We start from the raw sequence: 24,201 nt of genomic DNA on the forward strand, positions 1-24,201 counted from the left end.
CATATACTATATGATATTTTTATACTATATTATATATAAATCAATATATATTTATATTTTATAATATACTATTTTTATAGTATATTATATGATATATAATATACTATATGATATATAATATACTATATTATATATTTTTATTATTATTTTCTTACTTAAAACAATGCCCTTTCGACTTCTTTGCTTGCTTTACTCACTGCCTCCAGTGTCTTTCAGTATTTCCATGCGTCTTATTCGATATGTCTTAAAAGTTCCCTACGAGACTCTTCTGTGACAGTGTCAGGGATTATTGTCTCATAGATAAACACGAACAGGAGTTTAATTCCTCGGCAAATTGCGTATAGTAGCAAATGTCACTGAAAACTAGCAAAAATTGTTCTCTAAATCTAGCAAATCTGAATCCCAACTGTTCTTTATTTCTGTTTTGGAATTCATCATAATTGCTGCAATCTATGACGACCTGTGAGTATTAGTTTTCTAGGAAAAGATACTATTTTTAGTTGTAACCTATACATTCAAAAACAATTAGTATTTCCATGTTGGTTCAGAACAGCTCTAAGGTCCTTCTGTACTCTCTCCTTGCTACATCTAACATGCAATGCTATTAGTGCGTTCATTAAAAAAAAAAAAAAAAAAAAAGCCTTCATAGAGAAGACAATTTTAAAGGCCAGAACAGTAAGTACGCTGTCAAGAGAATTGAGATGGAGGGCATACGTAGATCTGAGCATTCTCCATGGATCCTGCTCCTGCAGGTTGTGTGACCCTGGACAAGTCAGGTCATCTTTTGGGCATCAGTATCCTAATCAATGAGATGGCAATGGCGGCTTTGCTAAACTATCTCATGGGCCTGTCGGTAGAGACCAACAAGGTAATTACTCCTCGTGCTCTATGTTGATGGGCACAAGCAGAGCGTATGTAAGTCAACTACTGGAGGTTTTCACCACTGGAGGAGACAGTTTCTTTATATCCTATGCTCAAAACTTAGTCTACCATGAACTCTCCCACTCCCAGAGTCCATGAAATTCATATATACTTTGAGGTAAGAGAATCAGCTCAGACACGTAATCAAAAGCTGCTCATTTAAATATTGGTGTTTGGCATTCGAGTGTTCAATTGCTTCTCTCTAGTGTTTGACCGCCGATGAGTCTGCACGTAGGGAGAGAACGGTAGAAGGTGATAAGAGAGTGATACCGATTTTGAAACAGAAGGTACCGTGTTGTCCTTTGCCATTTGTTGACTGCGGTTACAGGTTGTTTTCGTCCCGCCGTCTTGGCCGCTGGGTGATAGCGTCAAGGGTGCCCATTGCTGTTCGTTAATAAAAACTACCTCCCTGAGTCTCCTGAGTTGTACTGCCGGCCTCTTTTCTTCAAATTCTTTCTCGAACCCCTTTTCTCCTTTGAGTGGCCTTCGGCCAATAACTTCAGCTTTAGATCTCTTCTATACAGGCGACAAGAAGTTCATTTAGGATTTTTGGCCGTGATCACGTTGGTTACAAAGTGTCGCATAACCGCCGTAGAGCCGATCTGATGTAGTTGTGAAAATGCGTGACGCCAACTTCACTGGAGTTGGAAATGATGAACATAGGTCAACACATGGCAGTTGGTTTAACTGCCTGCTGTTGAGGCCGTGAACGGGACATTCAACCAGCTGAACCAGCTGCTGGGCAGGCTCCCCTAATTTATGACGTGTGCGTAGGAACTGCCACCATGCATGGATGCCCACGTGCACAAGGGTCCTCCAGGAACTAGTTGGTTTTTATATGCTTTTTATTTTTCTTACCTGTATTATAGTCCTACAGTAGCAGTCACAGCAATAAAATTGTGTAATAAGTAGCTCTCAACTGACTCAAATAATTTGAGGTATTTAAAAAAGGCAAGTATAGGACTTTGTAATACTCAAGCTGCTGGACTTGAAATCCAGTTTGTTGAGTTATTTTCTAACCATTTCTAACCAGGATCTGAAAAAACAAGGCTGAAGAAAGTTTCTTAGCCAATGGATCCCTTTTTTTTTTTTTTTTTTTTTTTTGCTCTTTCTGAAAAATAGCAAAATAGCGAGACTCTTCCTTGACTCCTTTGTCTAACCTTCTGCCTTCATAGCCAATTAGACGCTGAGTAGGTTTCCACCAGACCATTCTGTTTGTGCCGCGTCACGGTGCTGAAGCCTTCTGCGTAGCTGTTCTCTTGGCTGGTTTCATTTCAAGACTATTTGTTGTTTCCTCTCCCTTTATTAATTGGTAAAACATAATGCAGCAGACTGTCACAGCTCAAAATGTAAGGCTATTCCCCACACAGCAGATGTGTCGGAGTCAGTGTGAAGCTCCGAGCGCGCTGCTTCTCCCTTATCAGAGTCTCTACAGATTCTCAGCTAACGGCTCCATTCCTGGCTTTTCTGCCGCCCTGGCCTCTCGTTATTTGAAAGCAAGTCCACTCTGCTACTCCGGCCTTTCCTGTCTATCTTTTCCCAACTCTGCCATAAATCAGGTCTCTGCAGACCTCATCTCTTTCTCCAACTACTGCATTCACCGCTGTTCGAATCTTCCTCCCATCCCTGCGTCTCCCGCTGGGCCATCGGACCATATGGAGCACCTGGCACTGACCCTTTAAATCTATTTCTACTAACACCATCTTCAACAGCGTGTGTAAATGCTTGACGCAGCAGGTCCACCAGACTCGAAACGGATCTCTGCCGTTACAATCAAATTCGCTTCCTCTTCCCGGGCCTGAAAATTGAGGAAGAGCCTCAGATGCTTCATTCTTGAAAGGCATAATTAAGCCACTCACTTTCTCTTTGTTAAATTTTAATAGTTCCCTCCTTTTTCCCCTGTAGGCCCTACCTGTCAGACTGCTGCAAACACTGTCGTGTACAAAGGTGCTACGTGGTGACGGACTCAATGTGACACAGGCGGGCTGCGCGACGGGGTGGGATCTGCTCAGCCTGGGGCTGAGACGCGGTGGCCCGACGGCTCAGGGCCTCTTGAGGCGAGGACGGCCCGGGTTACAACCGCGTGACTCTCAGCACAGCGACCCAGAGGGCGAGCCGCGCAGGCTCGCCGCGTCCCTGCCGCCGAGGGCCGCCCGAAGCTCAGGCTGCGGCCCGGTCGGCGGCGGCCAGGCCGAACTGCTGTCACGGTCAAGACTCGGAGCTCAGCCATCCTTTGCGGCGCTCCTTGCAGAGCGAGCTGGCCCGGAGCAAGCATCCTCCAGCGGAGCAGCTGGCCCAGTGCAGCGGCTGCTCCAGACCACGGCCAAGGACCTGCACTCGCCCTCCAACTGCGTGCTCAGGGCTTCGCGTCTGTTTTCCTGGGAACGACTTCGTTCTCCGCCTTCCAGAGCAGGGACACGAGGAGCAGGACACAGCCACGGCCCTCTCACGAGCCCCTGGACGCGCAGGCGGCCACGCATCCATCAGAACCTCCGTCCGCCCTGCTGGGCCCAGGTGCATTCCCGCCTGCTGCGCCGTGGCCTGGCCACATCATGTCCCGCCCAGGCGGCCGTGGGCATCCGCGGCTCACCCCGGGGCGCCCACGAGCGTGCCACACGCTTCCGGACCGCCTCCCCGGCCCACGTCGGCCGCCTCACACTGTTCCGAGAGCAAGAGTGGCCCGCGCCGATCGGAGCCCTTACCCGTCCGTGTACTCGGGCACCTAACGGCACAGGACACATTCGGGATGCTTGAACTAAAATCTCAATTATTGGAACCAAAATCTCAGTTTCTTTGTATTTGGTCCCAGAAGCTAATGAATATTGTAAACCCAGTCACCTAGAAGCTTTTCTTTTGACAAACACATACAGCTTCTACTTAAAGCATTATTAGGTTTGCTCTTTTCCTTAAAATGCCGTAATTAAAAAAAATCTTTCCGAAGCTATTTTGAAAAACATCTGGCAAGTTGGGTGCATGTACTCATACTTCTCGTTTTCTGCATTTCTAGTAAGCCTTCAGTGTTTGCAGTGTGGCTATTTTCAAAAGGAGTGCATTTTGCACCAAAGGAGCTTAGAAGTGAGTCAATATGAACTTTTTACCATTTCTCTGCAAAACACAGCAACTCTTTCAGGCATTTTTCACAAAACTTAAATGATAAACTTATTTGATGGCTGGAGACCGAGCCATGTTAATCCTACGATACGCGCAAAATATACCAATAAAATACAAGGTGATTTCTGGTAAAACACCCAGAACTAAGTACCATCGCCTGCAAACAGTGACTTTGGGAAGCTTATGATGAAAACATTTCTTGCACTCTTTACAGGAATCTCAGTCCTTTATACCTTTGCATGAGACACACATACATGCACACACACACACACACACACACATACTCATGCACGGTTCCCAAGTATTACTACCAGTTTGACCAGCGAGCCACCAGGTTTATCAGAAATATTCTACATTTTCATTAATATTTTTCACAAAATAAGTTTGGCATGAATTCACTAACAAGCAAGGAAATAGAGACCAACACATACATTTAATTAAAACAAATGGGTTATTTTCCTTCTCAAGGTCCTCTCTCCCTTGGGGATTCAATGCTATACTTCATAACTTCATATCTTCAGAATTCTTTCACTGTTTTCTTCCCTGAACACTGAGTTAACTTTTAATTAGAGAGCTTCTGCAATCACTGGAAACACAGATCCACAAATCAATTCATCATACATGTTCAGTTAAAGGAAGATAAAAATACAAAAACATCTGTATGTCTCACCTCCCATCAAACCTGTGCTTCAGGAAATCAAAGAGGGCTTTCTGCATCATGTCTGTTACCTTTGCAGAGGTGAGAAAAAGAGAATGAGGCAAACACACGCAGAGACAGAGAGAGAGAGAAGTCAAAGGTGAGAGAGGTGGAAGGAAGGGACCCTTTGAGCAGAGACCCTACCCGGCCTGTTGTCTCGGAGGCAGTAGGGCAGGTTACTGGAAGGCATCGCTCATGCTAACCACTTAAAGGGACTGAACTCTCCCCCTTGGGCGTCCTCTAGGGTGTTGGGGCATGACCCAGCAGTGGTCGCTAGACCCAAGACAGACTCCCTTCCCTTCGTAGTGACAGAAGGGCAGCCAAGAGGCCACAATGGGCTGGCTTGGCTGGCAGGTGCCGCCTGAGTGGTGCTCGCCTCCAGCGAGGAGCAGCTGGAGCCCAGGACCCAGCCTCCCCGTGGTAGGAATTCTCCATCGCTATAGCTCGTCTGACATTCCCCACTTAGAGGCCAAGGGGACAAGGGAAGAAGGAGGGAGACTGGCAGGGGGGAGGAGAAGGGGATGGGATTCTTGGGTCTGCCTTAACAAGATTCGTTAATTCGTTCAATAAATGTGTATTGAGGCCTATGTGATGGACACTGTCCTAGCTCAGTGGGAATGTACCCTGCGGGTTGCCCACCTTCAGAGTTAACGTCCCGCATCTCCTCTATGCTAGCACAAAGTCCGAATGGCATCGTCTGAAATGTAGGACCCCTGAGTCTTTACTCTTTTCCTCCTTACGTGGTATTGTTTAATCTCTGAACAAGCTCATTAATGTTTCCACTGGAGGTTTTCCCCCCTTCTGTGTCCTTAAAATAAATAAGCACAGAAATATTTGGTGGGGTATGCCATCATCTTGAGCACCCAGCAAGGTGAGATTTGTTGGTGCTCTGAAGGTTCAGGTTTGCTGGCAGGTTTGCTGCCTACATGTTCTCCTACGCTGTTAATACTCCATTATTTCTTTATTTTTTTTAAAGTAAGCTCTACACCCAATGTGGAGCTTGAGCTTATGACCCCAAGATCAAGAGCTGCGTGCTCTACCACTGAGCCAGCCGGGTGCCCCATACTTGATTATTTCTTTTTATTTTTCTCGTACTTGATTATTTCTAATCGTAATAGGAATGGTTGAGACAGAGTCCTTCACTTTGAATTTAATGCAGAGCAAACCGTTGACCAGAACTTTCCACTATAAATGTTTTAAGGGATATATTTCTAAACAAAGAGATACATGTAAGAGGAGGAGTGTCCCAGAAAGGGAAGGAAGAGTGAAAGGCCACATAGGCCCCGCACTGTGTGCCCCCGCCCCCCCCCGCCTTCACATGAGGGGAGTTGGCCCCACAGGTAGCCAGGTGTAAGCAGACTCCGGAAGAGCAAGCCCCCGACAGCTGTTTCCTAGACTCCCGATCAAGAACCGAAGCGAAACAGATTGGAATTTGTACCTCATAACCCTTCAGTGACGGCCCCACTAACACCACTGGACGCATGGATGGCACGACATCATAAGGAGGAATGTGCTCCGTCTGAAAAAGATGATTTGACACGCGTGACAAGGTGAGGCTAAGCACACCTCCTCGACAGCCACAGCACTCACAATTCTCAGGTCAAATGAGAAATGATTACCACGGGTCCCCACCGAGGAGGCTCCTCCCTTGTTTTATGGCCATTTGGGTCACTGAAATGGAGCATTGCAGGCACGTATGGATAGAGACCTTAACGGTAGATTTAAAAAGGAAACACGACTTACCACTTTTTGCTTCTGTTTTGCTAAAAGACAACAATGAGAGCCATATCAAAATACGTAATCTCTGTAAGTGATAGTACATGATTTTAAAAGATGGGAGAAGGTACCAATTTTTCCCTATGATTTTCATCATTTCACAATCCCCCACTCTGAAGAGCACTACTCTACTATTTCATTCCGGACAAGACAATTTTGAAGAGGAAAAAAAAAAAAAAGGCAGTTTCCTCCTTGTACGCATGACCTTATACCCTGACTTCCCATTGGGTGTGGAGGGTGGACTTTCTCATAACGCGGGAAGTTCTGGGCCAGCTGTGGGCCACAGGCTGCTCCCTGCTGGACACACAGCACGCAATGTAGCTGAGAACAACGTGGACGAATAAAATTTGATAAAAGGGAACTTGGAATAACGATTTAGGTAAAAATGATCATCACCTCAATCACTAGTTATTTTAGGATTTGTGATTTTGATGGCCCATGAGGAAATTTTGCAATCCTATATGTAAGTTTTTCGCCTACTTTCCGGGATATTGACACATTTTTCCTCGTTACGTTGTTCTTAATTTCAAATAAACCCATATCCAGTCATTCCTGTTCTTTCTTGTCTGGAATAGTACAAAGCTGCAATGATGTAAATGTCCAACCGACGGGGATGAGGCAAAATATTTTGACGTCTGATTAAACTGGTTCCGTGGTCACCCAAGCAGGTCCAGTCCATCTGAGGACAACCTGGAGACCTACTTCCGTTCAGAGACCGGGAGCTCAGGAAGGATCCAGACGAACAAGAACCCTGGACTCAGTTATCTGCTGTCCAAATAGAAATGAGGTCGTCCAGGCTTATTCAACGCTTCAACCCTCCCAACCTCCACGGCCCGGGCTGTACTGTCCTAAAGTTCCCCATGGAGACTGGAACAGAGCATTTTCTTAAGAGTCTACAACTTTTTTTTTTTTTCTTTTAATTGGCCTTCACCATCTTAAAGTCTGTTGGGTTCTTGGGTGGAATAATACACTTGCTTCAGATTGAATTGCACAATGGACAGTTACTGGCTCTGGGGGGGAAATAAGACTTTTCAAAATTAGATCATAACGATTTGGATTTTTGGCACCCAAGCACCCTTTAAATTGAATAAATCGAATCGAATCACTATAGAAAGAAAGTGAGCAACGAAATACTAAGTAGAAGAATCTTTAAATCAAGGCTTTAAATCATTTCCAAATTAGTAAAAATACTCGCGGGTATGTTCAAACATTAAGAAAGGGAAACATTCCATTAGAAGGAGATAAAGTAAAACCCTCACCTGTTGATGTGGGTGTTGCTCGAAATGTCCCTGATACCATTTCTCCAAGACTTGAAGAAGAATTTCCACTGGATTTCCTAGGATATAGGAAAGGAACTTAGGACTCATTCCCCAGATTCCTCGCAAATAGAACTTGAGAGTACAAAGCTTTCTTTGGCCTAAATCCTACTAAATAATTCAAAACACATCAAATCCTGCTTTGGAGAAGAACTTCAAGAATCTGTCCAAATGTTTTCTTTGACCTGTTTTGCAGAGAAGTTGGGGGACCTAACAGGGACCTGCAAATAGTATCTCTCCTAGTTACTCAATGCAGAAATCCGGCAGAAAAATCACGGACAAAAACAGTCTCGCGAATTGAGGCTTAACTAACACCAGTCATCCACGCACCAGTGGGATGACAGCTCAAAACAAGCCATCAGAGCCAGAAGAGGCATTTCTTTTTAAAAGTGATTATATGGGAGTCAGAATTAGGAAAAGATGGTAAGGATTTGGCCACAAATATTATCTGTGACCACTCCTCGTGTGAGAGCCCGCAGGGGCCCTTGGGAGCCAACCCTTCCTACTTCTCCGGGGTTCCTTCCTCTCAGGCTTGATCTCACAACCCCGAGATCATGTCTGACCTACAGACTCTAGGTCATAACACTCTAGTTTCTCATCCTGGCTTTGCCATTTGCTAGTTGCGGGACCTTGGCATATCACACTTCGTGTTTTTGAGCCTCAGTTTCCCTATCTATAGAATCAGTTACATCTCATGGGTTGGTGTGAAGAAAAAATAAGATCATGTCTATGAGCTCTTCGTTTTACCCTTTTAGTTCCAAAGTACAGAATAACATTATTGTTTTCAAAGATTCTATTCATTTATTTTAGAGAGAAATAGAGAGAAAGCACAAGTAGGGGGCAGGGGCAGAGGGAGAGGGAGAGAGAGCACCGTAAGCAGGCTTCAACATAGGGCTCGATCTCACAACCCCGAGATCATCACCTGAACCGAAATCAAGAGTCGGGCGCTTACTGACTGAGCCACCCAGGTGCCCCAGGACATAATCACATTATGAACTAATCATAACAAAATAACTACTTTGGAAATGATAATAATACATTTATTATTTCATTCAATGAACTTTTGTTGAGTACCCGTTGTTCTAGAAACTAGGAACACAACAGTAGGGGGAAAAGACAAAAATCCTTTCCCTACAGAGACAGATTTTAGTAGGAGACACCACCGTCAAACAGATGAACAGATAAATATATAGTATTTCTGACAGTTCTAAGTGCAATGGAGAAAATGAAGTCAGGAGAGAGATAGGAAGCAAGGGGAGGGAAGTGGGTACAATTTTAAAGACGGTGGCTGGAAAGGGGTCACTGAAAAGGTGATATTTAACAAAAATCTGAAGCAGATGAAGGAGTAATCTGGTGGAAATATGAAGAAAAGGATTCCAGTAAGAAGAAACTAGCAAGTGCAAAGGTCCTGAGGTCGGAACATGCATTCCCGATTGTGTTTAAGGAGCAGCAAGAGAGTAAACAGTCAAGAGTAGGAATAAGATAAATTAATAGTTAATAATATTATAGGCATGTGATATCCTAAAAAAAGATTGATAATTAAAAGTGGGGCAGGGGCACCTGAGTGGATCAGTCAGTTAAGCATCCCTTGTTCCCAGCTCAGGTCTTACTTGATCTTAGGGTTGTGAGTTCAAGCCTTGCTTTTGGTTCCATGCTGGGCATGGAGCCTACTTGAAAAAAATTTAAAGATTAAAAATTAAAATTAAAAAAAAATGGGGCTAACTGTGCTTTTGGGATGTCTCGTCACTGTTTACGGAGCTCCCGGTAAGACAAGGCAAAAGGGCCCCCAAAGAACGGAGGAGTTTCTGAAGCAGAAAAGGATCCGGCAGAAAAAGGAAGTTGAGGGAGGTGGGAGGTGGGCAGGGGACTGGGGGACGGGCACCTGATGGGATGAGCGCTGGGTGTGAGGCTGTATGTTGGCAAATTGAATTTAAATCCAAAAGTTTTTTTCTAAAAAGGAAGTTGAGAGTCAAAAAGGAAGAACTGAGCCTATGTTGGGTCTTTCAAAAAAAAAAAAAAAAGATAACAGATATCAAATTCACGCTTCGGGGTAGGTTCCCAATACGTGCAGGCTCAGTGTGACCCTGGTTTCTCCTTTCCAGGGCTTGCATGTCTCCCCGGGACCTACAAATACCTACACTCTGAGGTTTTTGTGGCTGTGTCATTAGTTCGCTAGAGGGTGGTTCATCCCACGTTAGACTGGTGTCTTCATCCCACTGCAAGAGATGGCAGATGCCCTGGGTAGAGAAGGGGGTTTGCAGGCCTGTGGGGCACCAGTGTACCCCGCCCCCCACGCCACCTGAGAGAGGGTCTCTGAGAGCCAGCAGGGAGGCCCAGCGGGTCAGGCCCGGCTCCCACCCGCACGGTGAGCGCGGGGAGGCCTTGCCGGGGCCACAGAGCAGTGTCCGCCGCGGGTGCGCGTGGGTGCCAGCTGGCGCCCGCCTCAGCACGCCGTGGGGCGCGTCCTCCCGGAGCCCCTTTGCGTCACTTCCAAAAACACCTCGTACACAGAGAAGCCCCCTTTACTCTGAGAGCGTGTGTTTTTCACTGAAAAAGCGAACTTGAAAACACCATCTTATTTCTCTACCTCCCCGCACCCCCCCCAAAAAAATCCATTTATAGAAACGAAGGCGCCTTACCCTCCGTGAAAACGTCCCCTTTTCTGTTCTTGCTGAATCCGTATGTTCTCCAGTCTGAGCGGACTTGGGATGAAGCCAATCTCGCACCCCTCTTTCACCAGCCTTCCTATCCACCAATCATTGTTGTATTTCTGGAATGCAGACGTAGAACTGCTATCAGTAGTAATTCGCTTACCTTCACGTGGCCTTCATTAGTTTCCGAGGCGAGGAACCCGACGCTCAGTCTGCGTTAACCGCGCTCCTGCGGTATTGCACCCGGTTAGAGGTACCCCTGCACCCGCACACTAAAGCTGAAGTCTGCACACCAAAGGCCCCAGAGAGCAAATGATCCAGGCTTTGCAGGCCACGCGGTCTCTGTCGCCACTATTTAAACCCGCTGTTGTCCCGCGTAAGCGACCACAGACGGCGCGTACTCCGTGTTTCAGCTCGCTTTCCTTGCTACAAGGGACGGCAGGCTAGACCCGGCCGCAGGCCACGGTTTGCCCATCCCTGGGCTGCAGGTGGGGCCCGACCTCTGGATTCCTTTGGTCCTTGTCAAGCAGCCCCAGCCGATGACGAAAGAGTAGATTCTACCGGGATAAGTACAGCGTAACTGGAAGCCTGGAGAGCAAGGCGGACACATCCGGGGCGAAATACGCTCCGCTGTCACTATCTGTCAAAAGCCCTCAGCTAAAGGCTCCGGGACACTGTCTGTCGTCTGTTCTCGATGGAGAATTGTGGTCTTCCAGCTTTACTAGTCAAGATCCATCTCCCCGCCCGATGAACACGAAGCCTATTCTTACAGAGTAGAGCTTACGCGTTGCTGCAAACGCGTGCAACGTTTGAAACGGTCTCCAGTGGCCTCAAGTCCAATAGCGACACCAGGAATTCCATCCACATGAAGTTCTGCGACACAAAGAATCAGAAAATAAAGCCACGCAAAGGCTTGGACCAGCCTGGGCGTAAGACTCGGTGAACACGGTGAGCGAAACCGTCTTTGCGATTACACATTTGCTGGAGCCTAGCTCCGAGGCCGCGTTTATTTTTTTTATTTTTATTTTTTTTTAAAGATTTTATTTATTTATTCATGAAAGACAAAGAGAGAGACAGAGACACAGGCAGAGGGAGAAGCAGGCTCCATGCAGGGAGCTTGACGTGGGACTTGATCCCGGGTCTCCAGGATCACGCCCTGGGCTGAAGGCAGCGCTAAACCGCTGAGCCCCCCAGGGATCCCCCGAGGCCGCGTTTAACACAGGCCACCTGCCTCAAGGGACGGTGTCCGGTAGGTGATGCTTAGGAAGCAGGTGCCAGCCCTATGGTTCCTGTCCTCCGCAGATGATTCCAATAACTTTGTCTTCATCTGTATCGGGCGAGGTAACGCTCTTCCTCTCGGATCCAAAAAGTATCCGCGTTTCCCGGAATGAAAACCTCTACGTCGTGGACTTTGCTTAGCTCAAAGCGAGACTTACACGCACAGGACGCGGATGCACTGAGAGGGAGGGGCGGATGGTTTCCTGAAGTCGCTGCCGCATGAAACTCTGCGGAGCTTTGAGCAATCCTCAGCAACAGCCTCACACTCAGAAAAGCAGAACCAAAGTGGCTTCGGGGTGTGGCCTTTGTGAGGGACGCAGCCCCTACCCGGGGCGTGCAGGGCGTGCACTGTGAGACTGCACTTGAGAAATTTGATGTGACCTAATATAAAATCTTGAACAGCCAAAGTCTTGGTTTTTCCCGTCTTCCCATCTCGTATTTCAGGGTAACAGGCCTGAAAGAACGTGCCCGTTTGTTCTGGAATTAACAAAAGGCAAGGGGACCCCGCCGTAGAGCCTTGGGTGCTGGGTCTGGAGCGTAAGTGCTCTTGCGGTGGGGACGGAGCAGGCCACGGGGCAGTAAGCTCCTTCCTGAACGGCGAGCGGGCCCACGGGAACAGGACCGCGCTACGTGGCACCCGGGCGCCCTCGAAGGGCCTCCGGGGACGGTGGACGGCAGCCTCCCGATCTGCTCTAGCTCCGTTCTAGGACGCGGCTAACGCTCAGCGAGACTCTGGCTCGGGGGCAATAAGGGTCTTTGAGCTTCCCGGCAGGCGGCCGCCTCCGACGGTCAAGAGCTTGCACATTCGGCAGGTGGCCTACGCGATCCGCGGAGCTGCGGCTTCTCCGTGCACGTAGGCCTCTCCCGACTGAGGAAGGTCACGGCAGAGCACGGGGGCGGGGGGGTGGGGCGCCTAGAGGACGGGGCGGGGGGGCCCGAGGGCCTTCACCTGTGCTCCAGAAATGTGTTAGTTTGCGCCGATGTGCTGGGGCGCGGGGCCCGGGTCTGGAAGGTCGCCTTGGCACTGCTCCAGTCCTCGCTTCCGTTTCCCGAACACGGTTAGCCCTTTCTTACTGGATATTATCTGAAAACACGTGGTTCCGACCCACGCGGATCCGCAGCCCGCCACCCTACGTCGGGCTGCCCGCCTGAACGGAAGGTCACTCACTGATCCAGGAACCTATAAATCGCAAAGCAACCAACCGGGCCACCGGAGACCCCGGAGGGAGCGAAGGCGAGCAGCGACCCGGGAGGCTGGGATGTGGCTGCGCGTGCGTCCCGTGCGCGAGGCCTTCGCTCACCTTTCGAAGCTCTGCGTCTCCCTGGAAACAGCGGGTGCCGGCCGTCGAGGAGTACGGTTTGGTCATTTTTGACGGACACGGTGGGACAAGCAATGTGACCGTTCAGACGCGGGGCCACGTGTTTCAGGCTCAGGGGCCTTGTCTACTCGGCAGACGTGGACACCCCCGCCTCACACACGTCTGAAGATGCGGAGGCCGTGGAGTGGACGCTTCTGGGTCCTGGGTCCTGGGTCCTGGGTCCTGGGGCAGCAAGGCTGTGATGTGGCTCCGGCAGGGCCCAGCGGGGCTGCTGGGCACCCAGGACCCACCAACGTCTCCATCCACAAGGGCCTCCAACCATCTATCTTCCCTAGATCCTATCCCTACTGCGTGTCCCTAAGGGCCTGGTTTGGGGTACTTTCAGGGCTTCTGGGGGGCTGCATTGTCACACATGCCATGTCCGCGGCAGCTGCCTGCTAGCGAGGCTCTGAGCAGGGCGTCTGTGCCCGTCCTCTCCCTCGGGTCACGGCGAGTGAGGAGTCGCCCTCCCATCACAAATGCGCCCCCAGCCGGGGCCGGGATCCCACCCTCTTGCCTACTCAAACCCTGCACCCCCTCGCCGAGCTTTCCTTCCCCGTCCGCCTCTCCGCCGCCGTCGGTTAACGTCAAGCCGGCGCACGTGCTCCAAGAGCCCCCATCTCGGAAGGGAACCTCTGACTCCATCGTCTGCATCTGCAGGCTAGACTGGCCGCGTCCTCTCCCTCGAGGGCAGGCTCTGCGCTTGCCAGAAGCGCCTCCTGACGGGCCCTTCTCTCCTCATCCTCCTTCGTTCGGCTTCCAGACAACCGTCCCGATGACTCCCACGCGGCTGACCCCCGGATGCCAGCCCAGAGTCCGTTCCCCACTCCTCACTCGCCACGGCTGGTGGCTTCCTCCTCGGGGACACTCCTCCCCTGCTGCCCATGCATCGCTCCGCCCTGGTTTTCCCCGCGTATCTCGGGCTCCTCCTGCTCCGCTTCCTTGTCTGTGAGGCCATTCACGTGGACCACCTGTGCAGGACGCAATCCCTTCAGATTTGCCGTCAGGCTGCCTTCTCTCCTCCCGCTCCTCCCTCTCTAGGGGACTTGGATCATCATCACAGCTCTAAACGCCACACGTCAACTAATGACCTGAACTGACACCTTTGGCCCAACCTTTCCCCCAAGTTCCAGATTCGTACGTCGAGCTTCCACTTGACACGTCCTTTGAGATGTCCCCTCCCCAGCGGGCCCCTCCGTCCCCACCTCAGGCGTCTGCATCCCGGTTGCTCAGGTCACAAACCTCGACCTCCTTGACCACACACGCGTTCTCCCGCACCTTAGGCTCGTCCCCTGCTCCATCACCAGCTCTCCTCGCCGAATGCCGGCCACACACCTCCGGCCTCCAATCTGTCTACCTCTTTCCCTCTCGCTGCTGCCACGCGGGCTCAGTGCCACAGTCTCTCACCGAGAATGGTGCTAACGGTCTCCCTGGCTCCACACTGACCCGCCCTACCCAACCCCCCCATCCATCGCGGTCTCTACGATAATCAGAACAGCTTAAAAAAAATAAATAAATTCATCCCACTCCTTTGTTTTTAAAGTCTTCGGCGGCTTCTTACCACAAATAGAATAAAATGTCTCATTGCACATGGTGCCTCCTCTCCCTAGAAGGCTCCTCTTGCTCTCCTTGAGGTTGGCTCCCCTTCGGCTGTCAGGTCACATCATCCAAAAGGCCTTCTCTGGTCACCCCCGTATTTAACAGGATATGTGACGTTCTCATCCCTCTACTTCAAATTTTTGAGCATCTGCTTCATTTCCCCTCCCCCCCCAAAGCATTCACGGTTTGGAATCATTTATTTATGATCTGTCTCCCCACTGGATTGACGTCCACGAGGAACTGGAATCTGTCTGCTTTGCTGACAACACCTGCCAGGGCCGGGCACGGGCCAAAGGCTCAAGAACGAGACCTTGAATGAGAACCGGAGCAAAGGGACAGTGTAGACAGAGCCCCAGCCAGCTCACACGGCCACGGCGCAGACACCCAGAGGCCGGACCTGCTTGCCACCAAAGCGTCAGAACTCTGTACGTCTCGGTGTCACTAGCGCCATCGCAGAATGCGGAGCTTCAGAGACAACGATTTTCAGAGCAGTCATACATTCACCGCGTGCAGCTCGTTTAGGACCGGCGGGCGGGGTGGCAGGCGCAGGTGTCCCAGCGACGTGGAGTGGTCGCCGTATGTCGATCACATGCCTCAGGTGTCCCTTTACTGTCCCCCTCTCTTTTTCCTAAAACCGGTTTCCGTCGCCTCCGTCCTCGCAGAGCCACCGGCAAGTAGGGACGCCGTCCGCCCTCTGCCGTCCGCCGTCCGCCCCCCGGCCCCATCGGGAAGCCCCGGGCAGAAGGAGGCGGGAGGACCGTGCCCCTCCTCGGCCTCGTTCCTCAGGCCGCCTCCCAGACGCTGTCCCTCCCCTCTCCGCCGGCACCTCACGCAATCAGCGGTGGTTTCTCCCTCCAACGTGTCCCTGGGCTCAACGTCTCCGCGTGGCTAACAGGCTGAAATCCTTCCTACCTTAAAAAAATAAAGACGCAAATAAAAATTTAAAGACACTCCCTCGATTCTATAACTGACCTTTTTTTTTTTTTTTTCTGGCTACGATGCACTCTCCTTTTCAACTCAAAGCTTTTAGGGAGAGCAAACCGCTCTTCCTGTCCTCTGGCCCCCAGATTATGCGGGTAGAGGCCCATCGGGGCTTCACGAGGCTCTCACGCCCCGGACACGTGGCTCCTAAAGCCTAAGTCCTGCGCACACGCTCCCTGCAACAAGGCGTCCCTCTACCTTCCTTATTCTGCCCCCGCGCCCCCTCCGTCCGTCTGAGCACACCCTCCCTTCTTTATTTGGAAAACCCGCACGGCCTCTGCCCTCCGAGGGAGCTCCACGGCTGGCCGTTCTCCATCGTCCTGTTTCACTGCCTCCGCCCTCGCTGCCCGTGTGCAATCTCCCGGCCGCGTCCGGGCGCCCTTCACTGCCCTCCCGCCTCGGCAGCCCCCTGGGCCCCTGCTATGCTAATACAAGGCCGGCTGCACCTGCCCACGCGTAAAACCCCTCCCCAGCCCGCTGCCAGCTCATGAGGCCCAGGCTCGTTCGCAGGCCACCCTCCGCGCCCTGGCCCGTCCCCTGTGCGGCTCCCTCCCCCTCGCACTGCCCTCCAGCCCCCGCGGCCGCCCAGCCTGAACCCCCAAGGCCCAGCCCTTCCCAGAGCTCCCGGGCCCCTGATCCTCCTCCCCCAGGCCAGGTGGTCCCCCAATACCCCTGCCTTTTTACTATGATGGAATTTATCACCCTGAGCAGACACCAGGCACCCGCCAGTCTCTTCCACCCGAGACCCGTGGGAACCGTGTGCCGTCATCTCTGATCTCGCAGCGCCCGGCACCACGTCCGAGATGAAGTAGGATTTCTAAATGAACGTTTTTGAGGCCATGATCCCACCTCTTGGGGTGCAAGGCCTCAAGTCCTCCCCGTGCTGCTCACTCCCTTAAGCTTCCTGGGTCCCGAAGTCCTCTGCCCTCTTCTTGACTTTAACACTTCGATGGTTATGCTCCCGTGTTGGTTCCACGGTCAAGGTCCGCGGGTTACGGCACAGACGTCTATAGCTACAATATCCCCTGTGAACGGTCCCTCAGGGGTGGGCGCCAGGCCACCAATTCCGGTTTCCCTAAGTTGGGTCCCTAGGTCTGTGCGGGCACACAGGGGCTTGAAAGGTGACCAGGGGACCACGGATCCGTCCTAACCCCCTCCTATGACGACCCCCTCCTATGATCCAATGTGACCATGCAAGCGACGCTCTTGGTCCCCTAAACCTCACTGACAACGAATGGATCTGGAAAGCCCCGAAATTAAGTGAGGTGACCCAGCGGCATCTGCCCCGGGCTCCGCTCGGCTGTGTTTGAGCTCCCTCCCGGAGCTCGGGGGACGCACAGAGTCCTACGTTTACCTCTTTAATGTGGAGAAAGTCCTTGGCATCAAAGGAAATGGCTGTGCTCGGGACAGGCACATCCTCATCCAATGCGCCGCAGTAGCTCACGTTCGTCTTCACAGCGAATGCCACGGGCTTGGACTGGGGACAGAAGCAGGGCGTGAGGACGGGGCAGGAAGGGGAGCCACTCCACGTCCCTGGCAGCCTGGACAAATCCCCCGCGAGGACTCGAAAAGGGATTCCTCGCCATCAGCCCGACCGCCTTCCCCGTCCTGCGCTACCCGCCAGGCGCCCCCCACCGAGGACCTGCCCTAACATCCTGGGGGGCGATGGGAGGACGGGGGGGGGGGGGGGTGGGGAGGCTCTCTTCTTGCCCCTCCACTCCTAAAACTGATTTTTGTCACTTTAAAGGGTGATAGATGCCCCTTGGGACACAGGAAATGTGGGCTAGGCCTTAAATTAAAAGGAGGTGGGAGTAAAATCAATTTTTTAAAAATTTTTTTGAAGTAGCCTCAGGTCTGAAAACCCCTGTGGAATCCCCCTTAGTGGAGTGATCGCCTTGTCCTGCCCGGAAAGAGGAAGGCCAGTCAGGGGTAGACAGAAGGCCCGGCGTCCCCTCCAAGCCAGCGGGAGCTGGTTCTGATGCCTCCTAGGCCAAGTCCCCCCGCAGAGGCTCCCGGCGGACGCGGCCCCTCGGCTGCGGGTCCCTGCAAAAGCCACTAGACGGCCTGCGAGGAAGCGGACCCAAGCCGTGGCCACGAGGGAGGGCGCAGGTTCCTGGGATCCCGGGCCCCTGCCCGGCCGGCCCCGCACCCCTCCAGCCAAGCCAGTGGACAGACGGGCCCCGGCAGACGCCCCGGACAGCGTCGCCCTCCTCCCACGGCTCTCAGAGAGCCTTTACTGTAAAAACAGAAGAAAGGAAGGGATTCGTATTATTTGAGCCTCCGTTTTTCCTCCGGAGGTCAGGCTGCATCAGTGCGCCCTGGACGCGTGTCACCGGGGGCAAGGGAGACCGGCGGGCCACAGCCTCAGTCTCATTTTGCATAAAATCTGATGCAAAATGACATCAGACGGAGGGAGTCCAGGCTAAAAACAAAAACAAAAAAAAACCCGCTTGGAAGGCACAGAACGGGGATCCCGGGTGACTCCTCTCAGATCCAGAGCGGCAGCTTGCCCCGTTGCCTCCCGTGGGCACAGAGATGCGGGGGCCGTGCCCTCTGCACAGGCGAGGCCTCGGGGCCGTGGCTGCCCACGGACAAGCTCTGCACCCATGGGGGGGGGGGTGCAGCGGGCAGCGGTGCCGGGGGACACAGGTGCGGGGCCCGGGCCTCGGTGGGGGCCCAGCCGCTCGGCCCGAGCCTGGCCAGCAGGTGCAGGCGGGGCCGGGGCGGCACCTGCGGGCGCTGCGCTGCGGAGCTAGCGAGGCTGGACAGTCACCTTGGCTCTCTCCAGCTGGATGGCGGCCTGCTGCTCCCTCTCCTGCCGAATCGCCTCCCGGTCCTCTTCCAGAGACACATCGGAGTCGGACGGCCTGCTGGTGTAGGAATCCGCTGAGCCCTGCAAGGGAACACCCAGAGCCGTTTACACCGAGGGCCGCGGCCTCCCCGTCGCGCGGCTCGCCCCTGCCGTCGGGCTCCGGGCACACGCTCACCGCGGCCGCGGGCGCATGGTCACGCCGACGCCCCAGGCCTCCCAGGGACCCGGGAGGTGGCCGGGCCACTGGTCAAGGGCCAGGAGCTGAGCGGCAGCGAACACGGCGCCGACCCCGCGCCCAGGTCTTGATGTTCTGGGCCCCCCGCGCGCCCAGCCGTAGTCCCGGTCTCCGGCTCACGCACGCGGGAGGGAACAAGGCCCTCAGCCCACGAGACGCGTCCGGTTGTGCCCACAGCTTGGGCTACAGAGGATGGCTCTACCCGAGATGTCCACGCGGCAACGCGGAGCCCTGCGGCCGTCATCGCGTCCCCCGAGCCGCTGTTCACACCGTCGAACCCACTGTGACAACCTCAGGCCCCGGGGGGCTCGGAAGGTGGCGTGTCCGACTCGCGGTCTCGACTCGGGCCATTTTCTCAGGGTTGTGAGCTCCGTGCCGGGCGTGGAGCTGCTTAGAGTGTCCCGCCCGCCGTCCCTCCCAGCTCCCCAACACAGCAAGCTCCAGTCACCGTCCCACGGGAGTCACACCCGGTCCCCGCGGCCACCACGCGTGAGCCTTCGGGATGAACACAAGGCTGTCCTCGATGGCAGCACACAGCCCGAGACGCTACCTGAGCCACCCCGGCGTCCAGCCTCATGGACGTGGCCAAGGTGCCGGGGCCGCCCAGCGTCACTCACTGCTCACGGCACAAGAGGACGTGAAAACTACAGCAGCTACTTAAAAAGTCAAAAAAAAAAAAATCCTTTAGGTTTGCCTCCCGGTTGCTAAGGAAACATCGCCCTTGCCGTCCTTACGCTGCCGTTACAGGTTGGTGTCTGCGCAGACGATGACACTCGCACGGCACAGCTCTCGACAGACCCGCTGTACTCGGCGGGTTCCAGAATCGCGCACAGATTCTGGAAAGCGGAGATGTCCACGTAGCTGAGAACCTGCTACCCGCTGCACACACCGAAGCGCCCTAGGCATGGTGGCCGCCGAAACGGATCCTTTCAAGCTTCTCCTAAGCTCGGAAATGTCGGGCTTAGCGCAGATTTTCCCGGCGCCCGAGGACAGCGACCCCTGCTTAGAGGTCTCATCAGAATGCCCGACAGAGGCTGGTTCTGGATCCTGCCTCTGCAACTCACTCTGGAAAACCGCGCAGGCTGCCCTGGCCACTCCAGGCTCCGCCGCTCCCTGCACACAAGCGGACGCCGCTTACTTGGAAGACGCGAACGGAGTAAGACGTGACGAGCAGCTAACCCCCCCGCACTGGGGCCAGCACACGGCTCGCTGCCTTGACGCCTCGCCCCCGAAGCCCCGGAACAGTGCGGAAGCCATGGGCTGACTGGGCAGAGCCCTCCACCGAGCTGCTCTCATGCTCCAACACCTCCTCCAGGATGCGGCACGTGGCAAGCGCAGACTAAACGGCCATTCTCTTCCCCGTCTCCTAGTCCTGACACACCTACGCTGGGTTAAAAGAAATCAACAGATGCTAATCATTTTTTCAACTCATTTATAATATACGTGCACAATAGCCCATCTCGGAAAGTCTCCATTTTTCTTGACGTATTTGTTGCCAAAAAACCCCAATGCTTCCCCCCAATGCTTTACTGTGATGTAATTGGCGTAGGACATCATGTAAGTTCCAGGTGTATGATTTGCTGAGACGATGCATTTATTTTTTTTTTAATTTTTTTTTTATTTACTTATGATAGTCACAGAGAGAGAGAGAGAGAGAGGCAGAGACATAGGCAGAGGGAGAAGCAGGCTCCATGCACTGGGAGCCTGACATGGGATTCGATCCCCGGTCTCCAGGATCGCGCCCTGGGCCAAAGGCAGGTGCTAAACCGCTGCGCCACCCAGGGATCCCAGACGATGCATTTATAAGTTGCAAAATGATCACACCTGTGGTAACTGCAATGTGCCCAAACCCAGGCCCTTGATGCGGTGCTTTTGGGGCACGTGGGGGGCTCAGGGGGTGAGCATCTGCCTTCAGCTCAGGGCGTGACCCTGGGGGCCTGGGATCGAGTCTCGTGTCGGGCTCCCTGCATGGAGCCTGCTTCTCCCTCTGCCTGTGTCTCTGCTTCTCTCTCTGTGTCTCTCATGAATAAATAAAATAATTCAAAAAAAAAAAAAAAAGGAAAAGAAAAGAAAGTGCCCTTTATAGGGTAAATGGATTTGTCAAGCAAATCATAACCAAATTCCTCTGTGCAGAAGTGCTTGGGGAAAATCTGGATGTACAAGATGGATCGGAACAGGGTGACCGACTATTCTGGAGACCCCTCATTGCTAGAAAAAAAGAAAGCTACCTTGAAGTCCTTTAAATGGGTTCTCTTGGAACACATCTTTTGTCCAAATTTAGGCGGACCTGCAAAAAATCCAGGGTAAGAGAGAAAGAAAACAGTGTCTCTAAAATGCTACATATGAGAGCCGGTCGGAGCTAGCTGGAGGTGCCGCCCCGCTGACGGGTGGCACGTGCCATCCATCATTTTAAGCTCCTGGACTGGCTGCGTGACGATGCCTGGGCCGCCTCGGGATCGTGCTGCGCGGAGTCAGGAAGGAGGCACCTGCCGCGTGCTGAGACCGTGTGCTGGGGAGGCCGGTGGCCGCAGCCCAGGAGCGGGCAGGCTGCCTGCTGGAGCCGCGAGCGGGCGACCGCCACAGGCCGCCGGGGACTCGGGGCACGGCTCACCCCCAAACCACCGTGACGACTCCTCATCCCGGCGTCCCCTCACCTCCGGGCACGCAGGAGGCGACTCAAAGGGCTCCTGCAAATGAACTCGATTTTGAAATGGGAACAAGACTGTGAAAATTTCAAAATTACGTAATGAGCTCTACTATTGCCAAATGTGTGAAAGCAGAAGCTTCTGTTTACTTCCCTGTTTCTAAGAATATTGGTAGAGGGAAAGCTAAAGCACCAGGACGTTCGATATTCGTTTTCATAATCACGGCGTTACATCATTTCCACATTTACTCTGGTTTTTTCTCCTCCCTCTCCTCCTCCTCCTCCCCCTCCTCCTACCCCCCTCCTCCCCTCCTCCTTCTCCCTCTCCTCCTTTTCCCCTTCCTCCTCTTCCTCCTTCTTCTCCTCCCCCTCCTCCTCCCCCTCCCTCTCCTCCTCCTCCCCCTCCTCCTCCTCTCCCCATCCTCTTCCCCTCCTCCTCTCTTCTTCCCCCTCTTCCTCCTCCTCCTTCTCTGCCTCCTCCTCCTTCCCTTTCTCCTCCAAGTCCTTCTCTCCCTCCTTCCTCTCCTCCTCCTCCTCCTTCTACTCCCCCTTCTCCTCCTCCCCGTCCTTTTCCCCTTCCTCCTCCCCTTCCCCCTCCTCCTCCCCCTCCTCGTCCTCCTCCCCCTCCTGCTCCTCCTCTCCCTGTCCCCCTCCCCCTCCTCCCTCTCCTCCTCCCCCCTCCCATCCCCCTCCCCCTCCTCCTCCTTCTCCCCCTCCTCCCCTTCTCCCCTTCTTCCTTCTCCCCCTCCTCCTTCTCCTCTGCTTCCTCCTCCTCTCCCTCCGCCCCCCCCCCGCCTCCGTCCCCCTCCTCCCTCTCCCCTCCCCCCTCCCATCCCCCTCCCCCCCTCCCTTCCGCCTTCTCCCCCTCTCCCCTTCTCCCCTTCTTCCGTCTCCCCTCCTCCTTCTCCTCTGCTTCCTCCGCCTTCCCTCCTCCCACTCCGCCTCCTCCCCCTCCTCCCTCTCCTTGCCTCCCCCCTCCATCCCCCTACCCCTGCCTCCTCTCCTATCCTCCCCCTCCGCCCCTTCTCCCCCTTCTTCCTTCCTCCCTTCTTCTCCCACCCTCCTTTCCTTCTCCTCTCTTCCTCCTCCTCATCCCCTCCTCCACCCTCCGCCTTCCTCCGCCTTCCTCCCACTACCTCCCCCCCCTGTCCCCATCCCCCTCCTCCCTCCTCCTCCCTCCCCCCTCCCTCCCCCTACTCCCATCCCCCTCCCCCTCCCTCCTCCTTCTCCCCGCTGATCCCTCCTTCCCTTCTCCCCTTTTCCTTTCCTTCTCTGCACCTCCTCTTCTCCCCTGCCTCCTCCTCCCCCTCCTCCTCCTCCTCCCACTCCTCCCCCTGTCCCCCTCCCCCTCCTCCCTCTCCTCCTCCCCCCTTCCATCCCCCTCCCCCTCCTCCTCCTTCTCCCCCTCCTCCCCCTTCTCCCTTCTCCCCCTCCTCCTTCTCCTCTGCCTCCTCCTCCTCCCCCTCCTCCTCCTCCACCTCCTCCCCCTCCTCCCCCTGTCCCCTCCCCCTCCTCCCTCTCCTCCTCCCCCCTCCCATCCCCCTCCCCCTCCTCCTCCTTCTCCCCCTCCTCCCCTTCTCCCCCTCTTCCTTCTCCCCCTCCCCCTCCTCCTCCGCCTCCTCCTCCTCTCCCTCCTCCCCCTCCGCCTCCTCCCCCTCCTCCCCCCGTCCCCCTCCCCCTCCTCCCATCCCCTTTCCCCTTCTCCTCCTGCTCCCCCTCCTCCTTCTCCCCTCCTCCTCCTCCCCCTCCTCCTCCTCTCCTTGTCTCCCTCCTCCTCCCCCCTCCCATCCCTCCCCCTCCCCTTCCTCCCTCTCCCCATCCTCCTCCTCCCTCTTCTCCTCCCCCCCCTCCTTCTTTTTTCAATGCCATCTACCTTTCTTTGAATAGGGAAGTCACCGCTGCTGAGCCTCAGGGTCCTAGGGAAAACAGAGGTTCACCATCAAGAGCCCAAATTCGGCCCGTGGACGAGTTCCGCTGGCTTGGCACAGCAGTGGTTTCTTGTTTTTATTTATTTGTTTGGTTTTGTTTCAACTGCGTGAAAGAGGGGCCAGATATAGCCCAGGAGAAAGATGGAGAAGAAAACAGGAAGCCCCTGGGTTATGTACCAAGGCTCAGAGAGAAGGACCACAAGAGCCACAGAGCGGCGGAGGAGACGACCGCCGGGGCCAGACCAAGGAAGGCTCTGGAAGGGGAGGGGCTGCCGCGGGCTCGGTACAACCAAGGGCTGTGGCGGGAGCTGGTTACACATTCCTGATCAGGCGCAGGGAACTGGCAAGACGGCGACACTGAGGACACCACGAGGACGTAGGTGCACACGTAAAGGTCACTGGCAGGGGCAAAGCTGGAAGACGCGGCCCCGTTAGCTTTCCGTTTTCCAGAATTCCCCTTCATAAAAATTGGCAAAGCGTGGGCTAGCCGGCCCACCGGGGGAGCCGAGCCTGCGCGAAAGGCACAGAGAAGCCAGCCCAGGGGTTCCCACGCAGACCCGGGACAAACCAGAGCTTGGGGCGCCAACGAGCCAACGACCTCAGGAGCGAACGGAAGCAGGTCTCTCCTTCAAGACGCTGCTGTAGGTGGACACGTGCACATGCGCACGCCCGTGGACATGCGTGGACACCATTTAGAGGCCGTAACATAACGCATAGTAGCGAACGCCCAAGAAACGGGCTCCCGGGTGGCTGCGTCCGGGTGTCGGCTCAGGTCACGGCCTGGGGTCCTGAGCGCCCGCCCTGCACCGGCTCTGTGCTCACCAGGGAGTCTGCTTGAGGGTCCTCTCCACCCCCGCCCCCGCCGTTGCCCTTCTCCCCTGCTCATTCTCTAAA

The 24,201-nt window shown here is 54.0% G+C and overlaps 1 protein-coding gene across 5 annotated transcripts in view; it reads right to left on the bottom strand.

The window, feature by feature from the left end:
• Nucleotides 1-24,201, bottom strand: part of CACNB4 (calcium voltage-gated channel auxiliary subunit beta 4) — a 220,995-nt gene that overhangs the window by 30,406 nt on the left and 166,388 nt on the right. For 2 of the 5 annotated variants that reach the window (XM_025468972.3, XM_049097114.1), the window contains 7 exons: nt 18,462-18,581; nt 17,043-17,165; nt 10,461-10,591; nt 7,765-7,841; nt 6,473-6,492; nt 6,168-6,248; nt 4,703-4,761 (listed from right to left, as the gene is read on the bottom strand). In XM_025468972.3, the coding sequence (XP_025324757.1) occupies nt 4,703-4,761; nt 6,168-6,248; nt 6,473-6,492; nt 7,765-7,841; nt 10,461-10,591; nt 17,043-17,165; nt 18,462-18,581 (611 nt within the window). Of the gene's footprint in view, nt 1-4,702; nt 4,762-6,167; nt 6,249-6,472; nt 6,493-7,764; nt 7,842-10,460; nt 10,592-10,765; nt 12,006-15,533; nt 15,620-17,042; nt 17,171-18,461; nt 18,582-24,201 lie in introns of those variants that run through there. The other 3 variants (XM_049097115.1, XM_049097117.1, XM_049097116.1) reach the window with 3 other exon arrangements.

Source organism: Canis lupus, chromosome 19, assembly GCF_003254725.2.
Source record: "Canis lupus dingo isolate Sandy chromosome 19, ASM325472v2, whole genome shotgun sequence".
In the NCBI taxonomy this organism is placed as follows: domain Eukaryota; kingdom Metazoa; phylum Chordata; class Mammalia; order Carnivora; family Canidae; genus Canis; species Canis lupus.